The following is a 19613-nucleotide window of genomic DNA, read 5'->3' as shown; positions in this document are numbered from 1 at the left end:
ATAGCATTTGTGAGGAAAAATACATGTAAAATATTTAAACTGATTTTGAATGTAATGAGCTGTGTTCCACTTTTATGCATTACATGAGACCAAACTCTTTTTATGTGTCAAACAAAAACCTTTATTAGGTTTTAATCATATTTTTAATCACATCGCACAGCATGGACGTGGACATCAAGAATATGTAGAAAAATACGATTATCAGATAGTATAAGCATGATGGAATTCTGCCAAAGTTTAATAAACAGTAATATTTAATTATTGGCCAGCCACACAAAGCAGTTTTATTTTTTCATAAAAAATCATTTTATTTAATGAATTTATTTACAGGTCCTATAGACATTTTCATCATATATTTTAATGTGTTAGTTATTTGGCCTTAACATCCTCAAGACACTACTAGTGATACTGTAGGATGTTACATTATCTGATAAAACATGGGAACTGTTAAGCATTTGAGGTGCACCTTCATCTGTTGTCATCTACATTTGTGCTCAGCATCATCAAATGGCTTCTTTCAGATACTGCAGCCAATGCTTGAAATGAAATCATCTTTGGGGTAGTAAACATGGGTCCCTGTGTGGGACAATATCAAAATAAGGTGAAAAAAAAGAAGATGGTACACTTTTGTCACTAAGTCTTTCTCAGAAATACTTCAGAGAATGAAAAAGTGAAGTATTGCTCTTGGCACTTACTAGAGATCACTTACCTTTTGTCTTTGTGGTGTGGAGCAGATTGGAGAAACTATATTTTTACAAATTGAAACACAAGAGTAATGACCTGTGTAATCAATATGAAATAAAGAATGTGTTGGCCTTTGACTTCACACAAATAAGCATAATGTTTAGGGGACAGTAAGTCAGAGTATGAAATGCTAACAGTAATAATGGTGTTTCCTCTCAGCCCAGTTGTCCATTCTATACCATGGGAAAGAAGAGTCGAGTGAAGACTCAGAAGTCGGGGTCAGGAGCCAACGCTGTGGTCTCCCCCAAAGAAATGATGAACCTCATCTCCGAACTGCTGCAGAGTACGTTTACTTTAAACTTACACACCCAGTCTACCTTCACAGTCTTTACCCCTGGGAGAAATCTTTCTCACTCACTCATCCCACGTTCCCCTGCTCACAGAGATGTCTATATGCTAACTCACGTGAAAAAAGCATATTCATTGTTGTTTTAAAGGAATGTTGGGACCTAGGAGATTTGGAGCGTAAATGGATTGTTGAGTAAAGTTTAATTCCTCATTGCTTCTTGGGAATTCATTTATGTTTTACAGAGCTAACTGAATAACAATATATTTTCCATATGAGATTTTTTACTCCACACATTAGCTGCGGTTACATGCACATGTTTTTTCATTCTGATTGAAGATTTAAGGTCAACTTTTTACATGGGATGTGATTTAATACAGTTTGGTGTTTACATGCCCTGATGCATTTAATTGGAACAGCTGTGTGACATGCGCAAAAGTGATACATCATGCGTGGAGAAATGTATGTCCCCGAACATTTACGTCAAGATGGAGGGCATGCGCAGAAAGAACCCAGTCAGAAAGTAACAAGGTTAAATCGTTTACATGGCACAGTTTTCTCTCATGGATCTTCTCCAGCGACAAACCGAGCTTTCTACCTTTCAACCACGCAACAAGACAACACTAATCCTGCTCCCGGCTATTCCTCCTGGGCAATGGTGGTGAAAGGCAGGAGGAAGCTCTCCCCTCCTCTCTGCAACCCTAACTCTCTTCATCTCCACCATTTTGCTAAATATAAGAGATGCTATTTTCGAAATGAGAATAACTTCATCTACATTAAGCCCTCCATTCTTCCATCCCCTGCCAGTTTGCAAAATATTACTTTAAACTGCTCATCCATGACATGATAAATGACCATAGACTTGATTTTATGGTATTATGTTAAACCTGGCTGAAGCCAAATAACTCTGTAAGCCTAAATGAGTCATCACCTCCAAATTATATAAGTTTACAAGTGTCACGTGAATCAAGAGGAGGCGGGGGCATAGCTGCTATATATGACTCCAGATCGTTAATGATAAACCCAAATTAACGCTACAGTTTTTATGTCACTTTACATACTACTTATGCACTATGATTTTAGTTTTCTGCCTTTCTTTGTGACATATTGACAATAAATGGACAGTCTTTTAATTATGGGGGATTTTAATATTCATGTTGATGACAAATCCGAACCATTCCTTATAGCTTTCCAAGACATCATAGACTCTACTGGTTTTACACAACATGTTGATGTACGTGTTCACCTCTATGGGTACATGCTCGACCGAGTCTTGACCCAATGCCTGCCTTTTTTGAATCTAACAATCTCCCCACACACGGCCTGCCCCTCAGATCTCTGCTTTCTTATTTTAAGGTTGCACTGTCTAGGCAATTTATTAACCAAGCTGAAACCTGCACTACCTGTCGTATTGACCATTCTTGAACATAGGGAGCAACTCAAGTCTGCTGTAACCACCATAGATCTGTCCTGCTGTCTTTACAAGTTCACTGAAAATGAAATCTCAACTTGCTAGATGCATTTAATTCAGTTGCCCCCCTCTCCACAAGAAAAGCTAGACCTACAGTTGTCCATTTTGTTTTTAGTTTTGTGTGGGCATGGTTGTGTACATGGGCTATATGTTGCAATTTTTTTTGTTCATTGTTTTATGTATATCCCTTTGTGACAAATTTTGTGATATCGGGCTATGAGTAAAACTTTGACTTGACTTTCGATCAATTTATGGAAAGGTCATTTCAAGTCAATTTTATTTGCAGTTAGATCCATAAGTATTTGGATAGTGAGACAGTTTTCGTAATTTTGCCTCTGTACACCACCACATTGGATTTGAAACAAAGCCTTGAAGTGTAGACTTTCAGCTTTAATTCAAGGGGTTTAACAAAAATATTGCATACAGCCATTTTATACATAGTCCCTCATTTTCAGAGGCTCAAAAGTAATTGTGGTGCTGTAAAGAGGCAGAATTCTGAAAACTCTGTCACTGTCCAAATACTTGTGTACCTAACTGTATACAGTGGTATGAAAAAGTGTGGGCACCCCTGGTCAACATTTCTGTTACTGTGAATAGCTAAGTAAGTAAAAGATGACCTGATTTCCAAAAGGCGTAAGGTTAAAGATGACACATTTCTTTAATATTTTAAGGAAGATTCACTTCCATCTTGGGCACCCTGCATGGTCCGTGCTTAGTAACACCCCCCCTTTGGCAAGTATCACAGCTTGTAAACACTTTTAGCCAGCTAAGAGTCTTTCCCTTCTTGTTTGGGAGATTTTCGCCTATTCTTCCACACAAAATGCTTCTAGTTCTCTGAGATTCTTTGGCCATCTTGCATGCACTGCTCTTTTGAGATCCATCCAAAGATTTTCAGTGATGTTTACGTCCAGGGACTGTGAGGGCCATGGCAAAACCTTCAGCTTGCGGCTCTTGAAGTAGTCCATTGTGGATTTCCAGGTGTGTATAGGATCATTATCCTTTTGTAGAAGCCGCCCTCCTTTCATCTTCACCTTTTTTACAAGATGGTGTCATGTCTGTTTACAGAATTGCTTTTACTTAATTGAATCCATTCTTCCCTCTACCAGTGAAATGTTCCCGTGCCACTGGCTGCAACTGAAGCCCAAAGCATTATCAAACCCACCCCATGATTAACAGTTCATTTCATGAAATTCAACACCTTTTTTTTCTCCAAACACACCTTTGCTCATTGTGGCCAAAAAGTTCTATTTTGAGTTCAATAGTCCACAGGACTTGTTTCCAAAATGCATCAGGCTTGTTTAGATATTCCTTTTGGAAACTTTGGATGCTGAATTTTGTTGTGAGGAAGAAGGGAAAGGTTTTCTTCTGATGACTCTTCCAAGAAGGTCATATTTGTGCAGTTAACTTTATGCCTTTTGGAGATTAGTTCATCTTCTACTCATATATCTATTTACAGTAACGGAAATTTTGACCAGGGGTGCCCAGACTTTTTCATGCCTCTGTATAGCACCAAATCATAACAGAAGTTACATCAGGGCACTTTTCATATAAATCAGGTCTAGACCGTTTAAACTACCCTTCTGCACATCCATGAACATTACTCCACTTAGCATCAGTCATATAGTGTAACTACTCGCAAAAGTATCTGATACTGGTACGAACAGAAACAGATTTTTTTGGGAGGTTGATTTCAATTTATTATCCTAAATTACCCCCCCACCCTCCAAAAAAACCCAAAAAAAAAACCCTTTTTCTGTTCGTCCCAGCACCAAATACTAGGACTAATTTTCATAAGTTTATTAAGTTTCATGGATGTCACACCTTCCTAGTGGGAAATAACATATATTTGTGGAAATTTCAACATAGACCTGTTAAATCCTAAAAAGCATAAAATGAGTTTATCGATGCAATGTATAGTATGAGTTTATATTCAACGATAAGTAGACCAGTAGAATAACATCACACTGTGCCGCTCTAATAGATAACATACATTTACAAATATTATGGCCGGTAACACAGTAAGCATAGTATTATCGTCAGTGACCATTTACCAGTTTTTGTGATCTATGACTGTGATTATGGGAAGGATAAGGATGCCAATAAATTAAAATATAGGTCTGTACGCTGGAATCCATAAGCGATTTAGACATGAGTCATTAATGAAAAACTAGAAATAAGTATATACTGAAAAAAAAATATTGACAAAGCCTATGAAACAATTCTAAAAATATTTATATCATTATATGACAAAAACATCAGAAAGCAAATATACAGATAGACTGTGGATCACAAAGGGGATACAAAATGCCTGCAAAAAATACCCCATTTAGAGAATTCATAAAATATAGAACTATAGTCAAAGAAAATAAATATTAAAAAAAAATAAGAAATATAAATAGGAATATATTTTATTCTATTCACTTTCAAATTATATCTGGACTCTAAAGAAAATGTGATATGGAATGAGTGATATTGGTTTGTGTAGGTTTTTAGTAGTAAACTGTCGAAAAACATGAGCCATTTTCACATTTACTAAATTTATAAATGATTAAAAGGTCTTGTGGTTATTATGTGTATGTTTTGTTGTTGTTTTAAGGCAAGTATCTTCAAATATGTGTTCCAGCAATAGGGGGGCTTTTCATGGCAGGGGTGCTTATTATGGCTCGTTCCAAAGGCAGAGCTCAGATGTTGTCTACTTTTCATGTTCACTAAGTTATGACTCCTGCGTGACTTTTCACAATAAATGAAGAGGGAAAAAAAACATCTTTATGATATAAAGTACATTATCAAAAAAAGTAATCAGAGGACATACTCCTCCATAGTAGCAGCTAGTTATCTAGCCATGCTGCTGCTGCCCCTTCGACAGTGTTTGTTTTGGTCTTTTTCTGTTTTAGTTTAACAGTAGTTGGCATACATAGATGTTGCATTACCGCCATCTACTGGAAAGTGCTCATTCCTTCTGCATTTAAGAACTTTGTGTGGAAATGTATTTGAGATTCACAAATGCAATTCCATTGAAAAATGCTGACTTCAATTCAGTTAAATTCAGTTTTAATTACATAGCGCCAAATCATAACAGAGGGGCACTTTTCATATAGAGCAGGACCGTCCTCTTTATAGTTACATTTACAGAGATCCAACATTCCCCCATGAGGAAGTACTTGCTGACAGCGGCAAGGAAAAAATGCCTATTAACAGCTAGAAACTTTGAACAGAACCCAGTTCATGGTGGGCGGCTGTCTGCCCCAACCGGCTGGGTTGAGAGAGAAAGGGTGGAGGGAGAACATAGCACTGTACAGATATAACATAAAGATGTATAACATTAATAACACTAATAATAAAACTAATAATCATAATAATACAATGAATAATAATACTAATAAAACGAAATATAATAATAGTAATGATAATCATAATAATTGAAGCAGTGGGTGTTGAGCAGGAGGATGGGGGGGGGTGTTTGTTTTTGCTGTCACAGATCCAGACTCTCTAGCACCAGGGGCAGAAGTTCCTGCAGAAAGTGACAGGAAGAGAGACAAGAGAGACAAAAAAGCACAAAACTACAGGAGAGAAAAGAAGTCAAGTTAGTAATGAGCATTGATCCGATATGAATGCGTACAGATGGAGAGGAAGAGGAGGAGAGAGTAGCTTGATGCATCGTGGGAAGTCACCTGGCAGTCTAGGCCTATAGCAGAATAGCTAGCGGGCCGTTCGAGGCAAGCCTGAGCCAGCCCTAACTGTAAGCTTTATCAAAAAGGAAGGTTTTAAGCATACTCTTAAATGTGGAGAGGGTGTCTGCCTCCCGGACCCAAACTGGAAGATGGTTCCACAGTAGAGGAGCTTGATACCTGAAGGCTTTGCCTCCCATTCTACTTTTGGAGACATTAGAAACCACAAGCGTGTGTTCTGGGAGTGCAGTATTCTAGTGGTGGATTTTAAATTCTATTCTGAATTTTACAGGGAAGCTAACACAGGGGAAATGTGATCTCTTTTCCTAGTTCCTATCAGTAATTGCGTTGCAGCATTCTGGATCAGATAGAGAGTATTTAAAGATTTGTTGGGACAGTCTGATAATAAGGTATTACAAAAATCCAGCCTAGAAGTATCAAAAGCATAGGACTAATCTTTCTGCATCTTTTTGAGAAAGGATGTGCCTGATTTTTGCAATGTTATGTAGGGGAAAAAAGGCATCCCTTGAAGTTTGTTTCATTAAAGGACATATCCTGATCAAAGACAACTCCAAGACTCCTAACCGTGGTGCTGGAGGCCAGGGCAAAGTCATCTAGAGTAACTATATCATTAGACAATGTGTTACTGAGGTGTTTGGGGCCAAGCACAATAACTTCAGTTTTGTCTGAGTTTAACAGCAAAAAGTTGCTGGTCATTCAAGTCTTTATGTCCTTAAGGCATGCTTGAAGTTTAGCTAACTGATTGATGTAATTTGGTATAATCTGCATAACAACGGTAGTTTATAGAATGTTTCCTAATAATATTGCCTAAAGGAAGCATATATAAGGTGAATAGAACTGGTCCAAGCACAGAACCTTGTGGAACTCCATGACTAACTTTTGAGTATATGGAGGATTTATCGTTAATGAGCACAAACTGAAATCGATCTGATACATAGGATTTAAACCAGCTTAGAGCAGTTCCTTTAATGCCAATTAAATGTTCAAGTCTCTGTAATAAGATATGATGGTCAGTGGTATCAACTGCAGCACTAAGATCTAACAGGACAAGTACAGAGACTAAGTCCTTTGTCCGATGCAATTAGAAGGTCATTTGTAACTTTCACCAGTGCTGTCTCTGTGCTATGATGCACTCTAAATCCTGACTGAAAATCCTCAAATACAGTATTATCAGTCACAAAACTGGTTGGTGACAGCTTTCTCAAAGATCTTAGAGAGAAAGGGAAGGTTAGATATGGGTCTTTAGTTGGCTAAAAGATCTGGAACAAGAGTAGGCTTTTTAAGAAGAGGTTTAATTACACCTATTTTAAAGGACTGCGGTACATAGCCTGTTAATAAAGACACTTTGGTTATATCTAGTAAAGATGTGCTAACTAAGGGTAACAAGTTGATGGTTTGGATGAAGACATTGTTGAAGTTCGTTGACGAAGGTCGATGCGAGAAAAACTGTCTAAGGTTGCACAGCTGTTTCTAAGGTGCCTGAGTTTGAAGATAAATCGTTGCTGGTTGAGGACAGGAGGAGGTGAAATATGTCTTTAATAGTTTGAATTTTATCATTAAAGAAGCTCATGAAATCGTCACTACTGAGAGCTATAGGAATACATGGATCAATGGAGCTATGACTCTCTGTCAGTCTGGCTACAGTGCTGAAAAGAAACCTAGGGTTGTTTTTATTTTCCTCTGTTAGAGATGAGTAATAGGCTGCTCTGGCATTACAGAGGGCCTTCCTATGTGTTTTAAGACTATCATGCCAAGCTAAGTGGGATTCTTCCAGTTTGGTAGAATGCCATATCCTTTCAAGTTTTCGCGTAGTTTGCTTTAATATACGGATTTTGGATTTAAACCATGGAGCTAACGTCCAATGTTTTATTATCTTCTTTTTTAGAGGGGCAATAGAGTCAAGTGTCATTCTCATTGAGCATGTAGCACTATTAATAAGATGTTAAATTTGGGAGGGACTAAAGTTAGTATAGGAGTTCTGTATTATATTGTAATATGGCAGTGAACTAAGTGCTGATAGAATCAGTTCCTTAAATTTAGCTACAGCACTGTCAGACATCTGATAGACATTTTTGCCTAAAAGCGTGTAGTCCAGTAACAGGAATTCAAAAGTTATTAAATAATGGTCCGATAAAAGAGGATTCTGTGGAAAGACTACTATATGTTCAAATTGATGCCATAAGTCAGACTGAGGTTGAGGGTGTGGTTAAAACAGTGAGTGGGTTTATTTACATTCTGAGCGTAGCCAATTGAGTCTGATAATGAGAAACGCAGTTTGAAGGTTATCATTATCAACATCCACATGAATTTTGAAATCACTATAATTACTTTATCTATACTAAGGACTAAACTTTGAGAGCAAACAGAGGTCCTACCCAGTATTAATAGGGTGTTCCTAATAAAGTTCTTGCTGAGTGTATGTGCTTTATGTGCTGCAGTAAATGAGTTCAAATCATCTTACATTGTCAGGATGCTGTTAAGGTTTTTTTTTTTTTGTTAACTTTACGGGAGCGTTTTTGGTCATTCTTGAATCCCCATTTCATTCCACAGTAATGTATCCACACTGACATTAGCCCCCTCATTTATCTCACTGAGATCACTGCATTGACATAACTGGGATGCCCACAAAGAATGCTAGAACAAAACGAACAAACCCCCCCAAAACAAACAATCCAAACCTGAGTCAACTTTTGCCAAACCGCAATGCAGTGTCATCCAGCAAGGGGCTGTGTTGGCCAATCAAATACATTTTCCTGGTAGATTGCTTTAAAGTGATAAAATGATTGTCCTAGTGTTCTAAAATCCTTCTTTGTGGTATTCCAAACCATTGTGTAGTGTTTTGGAGTCTGACTTGTCTCCAAAGTCCGAATGACTTTGGACTTCATGCTTTTCCATCCAGATGTTTTTATTAGCATCTTCAGTTTTTGCATTCCACCCTGGGTGTAAACACTGGAAATTTAAAAAAAACAAAACAACTGGAAATATTCCACCAATGTTTTTACACTAGGCAAAAATTGTAACACTTGATGTGTGGGTCAAAAGCAAACTCAAATAGAGTGGTGTAAATGATAACATACAGTACATAAAGTATAAGACTTAAACGCTAATGAACGTACGAAAACATCAGATCTGTGTGGAGCGACGAGGAGAGTGGAACCTTCCTTGCATTAATACAGGAAACAAACAGAAATGTCAGATTTCCATCATATGGTTCTCCAATGTTTGAAGTTTGACTGGAGCTCTTCTAATGACCTCATCTTGTTGTGTCTCATCTATTCTTCTGCAGATGTTTAATGGCACCAACTAGTGAATTAGCTCCACCAGCTGTTTATCTCCATCAACTAGTCAACTCATATTCATGCAACAGATAAGACTTCATTCTCTCTTTGCTGATTTTCTGGAAAATTGTGCTTAATTTGGAAAGAAACTTGACTATTGTCTCACTTGTACCTGGAGCAACACGTCCACACCAGCACCACCTCTTGCAGTCCAAATCAAACTTTCCACATCCATGTGGCTGTAATGATCAGTGTGATGTAAAGTTCATCATCTGTCCATGTCTACAGGAACCATGTGTACCAACAAATGTGTGTGAACATGTCCGTACATGCATGCATTCAGGGTAGCAAAAGCATGTTAGTCTGCCAGTCATGTCTACGTCTGTCATGGTGTATATCCTTACAGTTGAAACAAAGTAGCAAGTCACATGCTGCTACTATGTTGCAGGATCAGGTACCAAAGATGACAAATCTCATCCAGTCATAACTATCAAATCAACAGCGTGTGCAATATGTACAGTATATGCAGCTGTTAAAAAGTGATAAAAAGCCCTGAATACAGTTCCCTCAAAAAGAGACAGTAGAAGGTATTGAAATTCTTGAATCTAATTCATGAGTTTTTTTTTTTTTAAATTTTTTTTAAACTTTCCTGAGGTACAGTGTTTCGGTATTCAATTGTGGCTATCGGGAAATGTTCTCCACCTCTAAATTAAAAGTTAGATGGTCAGTCAAACACTGTCACTACTGATGCTATGGGAGATGGAATATCATCACCTCATAATGAAGGCAATAAAACTCCCTTTAGAAGAAGACTGTTAGCTAGTAAACCTGAATGGTAACAATGCAGGATTTAAAATCCTTTTTTTTATAATCACCTTTGCAAATGTTTTATGAGAAAGGAAATGCATTCAACAGTTTTGTTAAAACTCAAAGATACACACAGTGCTTTTTGGTGGGTAACGCAATGTAAACAGAACTTTTTTTTTGTTTATATAATTCAAAATGATTGTTATATTCTGCTGGGAACCACTGAAATAAATGTTATATGATAATACATGATTTTCAGTCCATAACCCTGCCGGTTTTCTATTGTGCTTTCATACTTTGGACAGTATGGTTGTTAAATGGGTATTAAATTACATTCCTTGTGGTATTCTTAAAATACCACATAAAATACCATAAAATACCATACCATAAAATACCAATAAAAAGCATACAGTTTGTCTCAAGCTAGAAACATATACCTCAGGTATTTAACACAATATCACAGACAGTGATGTAATGGTTGCCCTGTGTTTTCCCAGAATGTAGCAGTGCAGCACCCTCTGCTGGTAAAGAGTGGGAAGAGTACGTCCAGATCAGAGGCTTGGTGGAGAAGATCCGTAAGAAACAGAAGGGTGAGGACATGTGCACATAAACAACATTTACATTTTTTACTTTTTTTTTTAAAGTAATGAAATTGTTGATTTTATTTTATGGTTTCAAAGAAATATAATACTTTTTTTCGTGTAACTGAACATAATGTGAGTTTGAGGTTCAGATTGGGGGAGATCCATGTGGTAGAACAAAACATATAGAAATTAGTTATTTATTTTCTGTGTGTGTGTGTGTTTGTGTGTTTGTGTGTTGTGTGTGTGTGTGTGTGTGTGTGTGTGTGTGTGTGTGTGTGTGTGTGTGTGTGTGTGTGTGTGTGTGTGTGTCTGTTCAGGTATGTCAGTAGTGTTTGAGGGCAGCAGAGAGGACTACTTCTCAGACCTGATGTCCTGGGCTCAGGAAAACGGGGCTTCCAGTGATGGCTTCAATGTGACCAACTTTGGTACAGAGGGCTATGGACTGCGGGCCACCAGAGACATCAAGGTGAGCTCAACACAGTGGTGACAACTTTGTTTATTTTTGATTTTTCATAAGGATTTTTAAAGGACCAGTCTGCTGATGTTCAAAATTTTTGTAGTCAATTAATCCCATGAAAATCCGTGCGGCTTGAGGCCGCAAACAGAGTAGGGAAGACAGAAAGTACTGAGTAACTGAGTAGGACTAATACATTGTTGGCTTTGATTGGTTATGGTATGATCTACAGTGACATAAGAGTGTGATTATTTGATCATATATTAGAAAATAAATGGCAGAGGTCCCTGTGCTGACAGTAGTTGTCAAGGGAGTGAAGAGTATCATTCATTTACTTCCCATCCCTACATTTAAAAATCTGATCTTTGAATTTTCTTGTTTGAGGAGCAGTACTAGCTCACAGTATAGTTTGCTGGCTAAATTAGAGGAGGGTCCTGCCACCTGTTGATTGGCAGAGCGTGTATAATGCTTATGATGTTGGTCTGCGTGTGTGCGTGTGTGCGTGTGTGTCTGTTCAGGTATGTCAGTAGTGTTTGAGGGCAGCAGAGAGGACTACTTCTCAGACCTGATGTCCTGGGCTCAGGAAAACGGGGCTTCCAGTGATGGCTTCAATGTGACCAACTTTGGTACAGAGGGCTATGGACTGCGGGCCACCAGAGACATCAAGGTGAGCTCAACACAGTGGTGACAACTTTGTTTATTTTTGATTTTTCATAAGGATTTTTAAAGGACCAGTCTGCTGATGTTCAAAATTTTTGTAGTCAATTAATCCCATGAAAATCCGTGCGGCTTGAGGCCGCAAACAGAGTAGGGAAGACAGAAAGTACTGAGTAACTGAGTAGGACTAATACATTGTTGGCTTTGATTGGTTATGGTATGATCTACAGTGACATAAGAGTGTGATTATTTGATCATATATTAGAAAATAAATGGCAGAGGTCCCTGTGCTGACAGTAGTTGTCAAGGGAGTGAAGAGTATCATTCATTTACTTCCCATCCCTATATTTAAAAATCTGATCTTTGAATTTTCTTGTTTGAGGAGCAGTACTAGCTCACAGTATAGTTTGCTGGCTAAATTAGAGGAGGGTCCTGCCACCTGTTGATTGGCAGAGCGTGTATAATGCTTATGATGTTGGTCTGCGTGTGTGCGTGTGTGCGTCTGGCGTGCGTGCGTGCAGGCAGAGGAATTATTCCTGTGGATACCCAGGAAGATGCTGATGACAGTGGAGTCGGCCCAGAACTCTGTGCTGGGTGAGAGCTTCAAATAATGAGTTCATAAAATACAAGTATTTGTGAGAAAAATTCACCATTCTAGAAGATAATTATAATCATTTACATCAATGATCTATGATCTATCTATGATCTATATATGAAAATATGATCTATAGGGGAAAAGAAGAAAACACCAAATGGATTTCCTTTAAAAGTACTAAGTATCTTCTTTAATATTACAGTATTGTACCATATTACTTGTCTAGTTTACATACTGTATACAGTTGTATGCAAAAGTCTGTCCAGCCCTGGGCAAATTCAATGTTTTGTTGATATTTGAAGTTAAAAAGATGTAAATACACCCCCTTTTTTCTTTTATTTATTAAGTTGGTGAAATAAAAAGGAATAGTGCCTTAACATTTGAAGAAAGTATCATTTTTAATGTCTGTTTCCTGCAAGGGTTGTATTTACTTGTTTTATCTTCAAAAATCAACAAAATATGGAATTTGCCCAGTGGTGGCCAAACTTTACCATACAACTGTAACCTTGGTTTAAATAAATATTTCAGTGTGACAAAGGTCCTCTTTACATGCTGAAATATGCTTTAGCAGGTTTTTATCTAGATGCCATTCTGCAAATTACCAAATCAGTGCCTCCGGGGCTCCTCTGATCTCTTCCATCACAGATGTTTTGTGAGATCAGTGAACATTTTTTCACTTTAAGCATGTGAAAATATCTTCTACAACAGCAGAAACCCTAGATTTTCAGCTCAAATCAGCATTGTGTTATCCTTTAACTGACTGTAACTTCTGTTTCTCAGGTCCTCTGTACAGCCAGGACCGGATCCTGCAGGCCATGGGCAACGTGACGCTGGCCCTCCACCTGCTGTGTGAGCGGGCCAACCCTGCTTCAACCTGGCTGCCGTACATCCGCAGTCTTCCTCAGGAGTACGACACGCCACTGTACTACCAACAGGACGAGGTGCAGCTGCTCCTGGGCACACAGGCAGTGCAGGATGTTCTGAGCCAGTATAAAAACACTGCACGCCAGTACGCCTACTTCTACAAGCTGGTACAGGTAGGCAGATACACCCGCCACACACCCACTGATAGAGTTTAAACAACGTATGGTACATGAAATAGTAAAAATTTTGTGCTACCTAGTCCAGTTACAGAAAAAAATGTATAAATACTTATTTTGTGTTAAAGGCCTTACACCTCCATGGCCCACCATGCAGGTGTTTATACTTATTTTGTGTAGTAGAGTTGTGAGGTGTCAGGGACTGCTTTTCCCATGCTGTGCTAACATTTCAAATTGCTACTGAACATGGAAACACAGGACTCTCCTCTATAATATAACAATCCTATAGGTTTATGCTGTGGCAGTATTAATTATTAACACTTTGTTTATGAGAAATCATGTTTTATCTGTAGTCTTGGGGGTCAGGTCTAAATATTACATTGCTCATGAGCCTCGGTTGCTTAGGCCAATCAAAGGTATCAGTCAGAGCAGCAGTGAATTCAAACGCTTTGGTTACTGAATTCACCCATAGCGGAAGCAGAATTTAAAAGTTAACTGATTTAAACTGCAGATTGAGCTGTCAGTTTTCTCATCAGTGTCATCTTTGGCTTCCACTTGCCAACAGAATTTTAAGCTCGGTGATTGCACCTTGGGAATTAATGTTAATGTCTTCCTTGAACTTTTTATGTCCACAGTCTTGTACTTTCAACTTATTACAGTACATATTACAACTTAGATTACAGTCAGTTGGACAAAACATCTTTAAACACCAAAACCAGTTGTATCAGGTAAATGTAAAGTCACAATGAGTCACAATAGCACTGACAGCAGGAGGCAAGTTACTCCCTTGTTCGGTTTCCCTCTTTCAGACCTTTGTCACAGTAGTAGGTTTTACTCTTCATAGTGCTGTAGGAAAAGCACTGGTGTCACTAATAACATTAACAATGGCTCAGTTCTGAAGAGGAAGGATAGACAGAACTGAACTAACAGATGGATTTGATCTCTGATCATAGTTGAACTAAAGATTGTGGCCACTTTAGTTTATCCTAAGTGAAATCACTGTCATACATTATGTATGACAGTGATTTCCATACCAAGTTCAGCAGGACACTTTTTCAGTTTGGGAAAAGATTCAGTTTGAACTTTGAAAATGAGTTTTTCTGTCCAGTGTTAATATGCCAACAACTGGAATAAGATACAGAGACAGTGATTATGGTAAATGATGAAGTACTGGTTAACAGGCCCAGACACCAAAAGTGGTGATAGTAATCTGAAAATATGCTAATGTCCCATTATAAATGTGAAGCATGGTGAAATTACAGCTCATCTTTAATCAGAACTCGCAACAATTCTCTTGTCTGAAGTCAGCAGCTACATATTTTTTTTAATTATATTATGAACAGGCAGGAGAATGGATGTTTGCATGTTAAGATGACAATGATGATATCTATTTTTGTAGACACAATTTTATTGGAATACCTCAGTAGTGTGTTTAATTCTTTTTTTTTTTTTTCTTTTTTTTTGCCTCTTTCAATTAATAACACAATAGTAAACAGCAATTTTAAGTGTCAAATATAAATCATTCTAGTAGAAATCAGGAGTAACCATAGCTAAATGGTTTGGTTACTGCTCTTTGAATGTTACTTTATAGTGCAGTTTCGGTGGACTCCACTAGATGGGAGTGTTGAGTTTTAAATGGTTTAACGCCAGTGAGCTAGAAGAAGAACCCCAGTGCTGAAGGAGCTTCAGTCGGTGACTTATTACTGTTGGTTTCAATGCTCTAATGCTGTCCACTTGATTTATGTTGATTTCAGTGATACTTTACATTTTCTGAATACCATGAAGATGCTGTGTCACATTGTCTGAATATCGGTGGCTTTCTTAGTATCGTGGTTATAAAGGGTTTTGCTGGCCCATACTGATGTCCCATAATGCAAAGTTTTTGGTGTCTTATGTTTAAACTACTGCTAGCCAACGAGTAAGCTACAGTGACTTTTGGTAGCACTCTATATGCATCATTCAAGCATTAATAATGTTTTATAAGTAAACCTATACACAAACAGATTTGATTTGAATGTTCTGTGATCATGTGTGTGTATGGATTAAATGTTGGAGCTGAATTTTAACAGGTCTAAAAAATGAACATGTGTAATTTGTTTGTAAAGTATTTGCATTGGTGCCACTACAATAATTAGAGGGATGGAACACCCAGTCTGTTGTAGCAGCTGTGTATAAGTTCAAAGGGACTGTACTGTACCATCAGTCCTTATTAACTGTTGTCAAGGCGAAACAGTTAAAAAGATAAGGAAGGCTAATGATAGAGCTGGAGGTAAAGTTTCTCGGATATTTACACTCGGGATTGGATCAGTCTGTCAGCATCTGTTATGATAACACTGACATGCAGGCTCAATATAGCGCTGTACAGTTATTTGGATTATATAAGAGAATATTGTATATGAAATAATTGTTGATGGCACCACGTTGTTGTTTACAATAGAAAGTTGTGGCTGTTAAGGTTTAGAATTTGGCCATATCTTTTCTATAGACTTGGCCTGATGTTGTTATTAGAGCGGTTTATGACCACATCTACACGTTTTACAGCTATCTTTGCATCTTTGCAAAAACATCACCGAAACATTAGCATCTCACACAGGCGATCAGTAAATTATCTTAAAATGATTAATGACATGATGTTAAACAGACAAACACTTGTTATATCATATGTTAAGGCCAGTTCATGCTTTCTGCGTCTGCACAGTCATGTGAGTCCGCATGAGGTAAATTTTGTCATCTGCTCATGTCTGTGTGGGTCTGTGTGGACCCCCTTGTGGAAATATGCATGCAGCCCAAGATGTGTGATTGCAGCTACCAACTGCACTAGAAAAATAAACTGGATCTTGTTTTGTGTTCTGTATGTACAGTATGTACTATATATTTCCCACCTTTGGTCTTGTTCGTCAGTCTCACACACAGTTTTCTTTTTTGACTTTTTTGTGTTGTTTAGCCAAATACAACAAACAAAAGAGGTCGCCATAGTGTTTTCTAGTGAGCATGTAAAGAATGCATCTGTGTACACAGTGCTCCATTTGTAGTACGTATAGAAGTCCGTTGTCCATGTGCAAGTCAGCAGCTGTCTGTGTGCATCCTGGAGTATGATTAAGACTTAAATTAGTTCACACATGAAAACATACACTATATTATGTGAAAAAAACCCCAAAAAGTCTGTTATAAGAGTCTGACTTTCCGTCACCAGTTAGTAGTGTCTTTGTTGCCCATATTACTTGAATGTTGCACTAGATTAGTCTGTGTGACAATGGTATGGGTATGGTTATGGTTAGCTTGGTTGAATTAAATTAAAGATGGTGCAACTGAACAACAAAGGGCAAATTTAGTGTGAAACTAACTAGATACAACATAGCAGTTAGTGTTGACTTTGGCTGTTTGGATTGCTGAGGCTACTGCTAATTCCACAGTGGTGCTGCAGTACCACACTTAATGCTGTGTAGATTATACTGTAGATAGTTTAAATATTACATTTTGACTGTGTAGAAACTGTCAAAGGTATTGTAGCTATACATAGTCTTATGATGCTTCAAGCACTCACTAATACTAATAGTATCACATTATATTGTCTTTTTACACCTTTGTGATACACTGAGACATTGTTTTGTGATGTTATATTTTTGATACATGGGCACAAAGTACCACAAGTAAAATGTTTAAAGAAATGCATGACAGATATTCTATTGTTAATACTGCTAACTGCTTTAGACTAATTTGGTATTTTGAGTTTTCTGTTACTCTGAATTTGCATAAACTGAAAAACTTATGTTACTAGGTGCTTCTTAAATGCGGGACAGTTTTTGTGTTCAGAATGGCACATAAATGCACTTAATCTGTGATTTCACTGCTTAGAAAATATGGACATTTGTGTGACAGTATAGAAAAGGGATGGATGTTGTGCTTTTAGTAATGTAAGTACAAAGTACACAAAGGAGGAAAAAAGTTGTTGTTTTTCCTTTATCACAATTTATTTATGTGCACTAAGTCTTCTTTAAAAGTGAGACTTTTGGGATTTGGGCAACAAAGAGCCAAATTACCAGTATACTTACAATATATATAGATATTGGAAAATTTATATTAAACTGTGACAGGAAATGCTTTGTAATATACACCGATCAGCCACAACATGAAAACCAGTTACCAGTTTTAATGTTGTGGCTGATCTGTGTATTTTGACTATCATATGAAGATTTATAATCACCACCAGAACTGCAATGATGAGTTGATTAATTGATTGGTTTACAGGTGGAAAATCGTCAGCTTTTTTGGTCATTGTTTGATCATTTGGTAATTTTTCAAGGAAAAATGCAAAACTTTTTTTTTGTTCCAGCTTCTCGAGTGTGAGAATTTCATGCTTTTCTTTGTCATATATGACTGTATACTTGATATCTTTGGGTTTTGGACTGTTGGTCGACTAAAACAAAACATCTGAAAACATCTTTTTGGGCTGTGGTAAGTTATAAAAAATAATCACTGTTTTGGAACATTTTATAGACCAAACGATTAATCAGTTCAAAATATTAGGGAGATTAACTGATAATGATATTAATCATTAGTTTCAGACATATCCATCAAAGTAACAGAAACCATGCAGAGAGTGTTTGAGGTTTGGATGTTAGAGCGCTGTATTTAATAATGATGCTGCTCTGAGTATGGCTTTGTCTTTCAAGAGAGATTTTCTCATGACACACACACACACACACACACACACACACACACACACACACACACACACACACACACACACACAGAGAGAGAGAAATCTGTGTGCACTTGGCTTGAGATGGAGACAGAGCGAGAAGGGCTCGTGAAGGTGTGTGTGTCCTGTCCCCTCATCTTTGTTACATCTCCTTTCATAACACACACACACACACTACCCTCCTCGTGTAGCCTCCTCCATCCCCTCCCTCCTCCTCAGATGACCGGGCTGGAAAATTAGCTTGTCACATTGGCTTTGACTTGAATTGAATTGACCTGACTGTACCCCCCCCCGCAGTCGGTCGGCCTGTGTGTGTGTGTCTCTCTCGCTCTGTCTCCGTCACCGTCTCCCTCTCTCTCTGTCTCTGTCTCTCTCTCTCTCGCTCTCTCTCTCTCTCTCTCTCTCTCTCTCTCTCTCTCGCTCTTTCTTTCTCTCTCTCTGTCTCCCTCTCTCTCTATCTCAATTCAATTAAATTCAGTATGCTTTATTGGCATGAATGTCAGGTGAATAGTATTGCCAAAGCATTGGGGAAAATACAATTCAATAATGAGATGAGAAAGGAAAAAAGAGAATTAAATAGAATCAAATAAATAAATAGATGAAAAAAATAACAAGAAAATAGCACCAAAAAAATGTATATAATAGGCTATGTCAAGATAATTATTTTTCACATTCTGTGTAAGGCTGGGTAGTGCCTAAAACCTCACAAAACAATACGTGTCACATTACAGAGGCCACGAAACAATATGTATCGCAATATAAGTTGGTTTTGAATAATGACCATGTCCTATACAGAATTTACTATGACAGCTGTTCTGACCTTTAAACTTAAAGTGGCCTTTTCTGTTGTCTTTTAGGCTTTTAGTTGTTTGATGCAACAATAATATTCTGGTTTCACTTGACTGTAAAAGTGCATGTCTATTTACTGTAAGAATGTACACCTGAGATATCAGTTTTTTTAATTAAAAAAAATTAAAAAACAAATAACACTTTAAACACACTTAAAAGTGGCCTTGTACTGGCAGCTAAGGCTTAACATGTTTTCAGATTTTTGTGCAGAAACAAGAGTTGAGCCACATGCTCAGGTGTCAGATCTTGTCTCAGAGCTGTAATTATGTCTACAGCAGTGGAGAACACCCTCTCTGCAGCTACACTTGTACCTGGGATGCAGAGGGTATTTCTAGCTAAGTTAGACAGTAAGGGGAAAGCAGTCTGGTGCTCCTTCCACAAGCCAATGGCTTTGCCTCTTTGTATTTCTTCATTTCATCCAGTGCCTGATCATGTAGTGACATAGGTGAGTCCTGTC

The 19613-nt window shown here is 37.8% G+C and overlaps 1 protein-coding gene across 3 annotated transcripts in view; it reads left to right on the top strand.

Moving 5' to 3' along the window:
* setd3 (SET domain containing 3, actin histidine methyltransferase) overlaps positions 1 to 19613 on the top strand; it is a 41547-nt gene that overhangs the window by 3334 nt on the left and 18600 nt on the right. For 2 of the 3 annotated variants that reach the window (XM_040137016.1, XM_040137014.1), the window contains exons 2-6: positions 904 to 1027; positions 10773 to 10865; positions 11177 to 11325; positions 12492 to 12564; positions 13346 to 13602. In XM_040137016.1, coding sequence (XP_039992950.1) covers positions 925 to 1027; positions 10773 to 10865; positions 11177 to 11325; positions 12492 to 12564; positions 13346 to 13602 — 675 coding nt within the window. In that variant the 5' untranslated portion in view covers positions 904 to 924. The remainder of the gene's footprint in view (positions 1 to 903; positions 1028 to 10772; positions 10866 to 11176; positions 11326 to 12491; positions 12565 to 13345; positions 13603 to 19613) is intronic. The other variant, XM_040137015.1, reaches the window with a different exon arrangement.

The sequence above is a fragment of the Xiphias gladius genome, chromosome 10 (assembly GCF_016859285.1).
Source record: "Xiphias gladius isolate SHS-SW01 ecotype Sanya breed wild chromosome 10, ASM1685928v1, whole genome shotgun sequence".
NCBI classification, from domain to species: domain Eukaryota; kingdom Metazoa; phylum Chordata; class Actinopteri; order Istiophoriformes; family Xiphiidae; genus Xiphias; species Xiphias gladius.
Note: the sequence above shows the minus strand (reverse complement) of the source record. Positions and strands in the feature narration are given on the sequence as shown.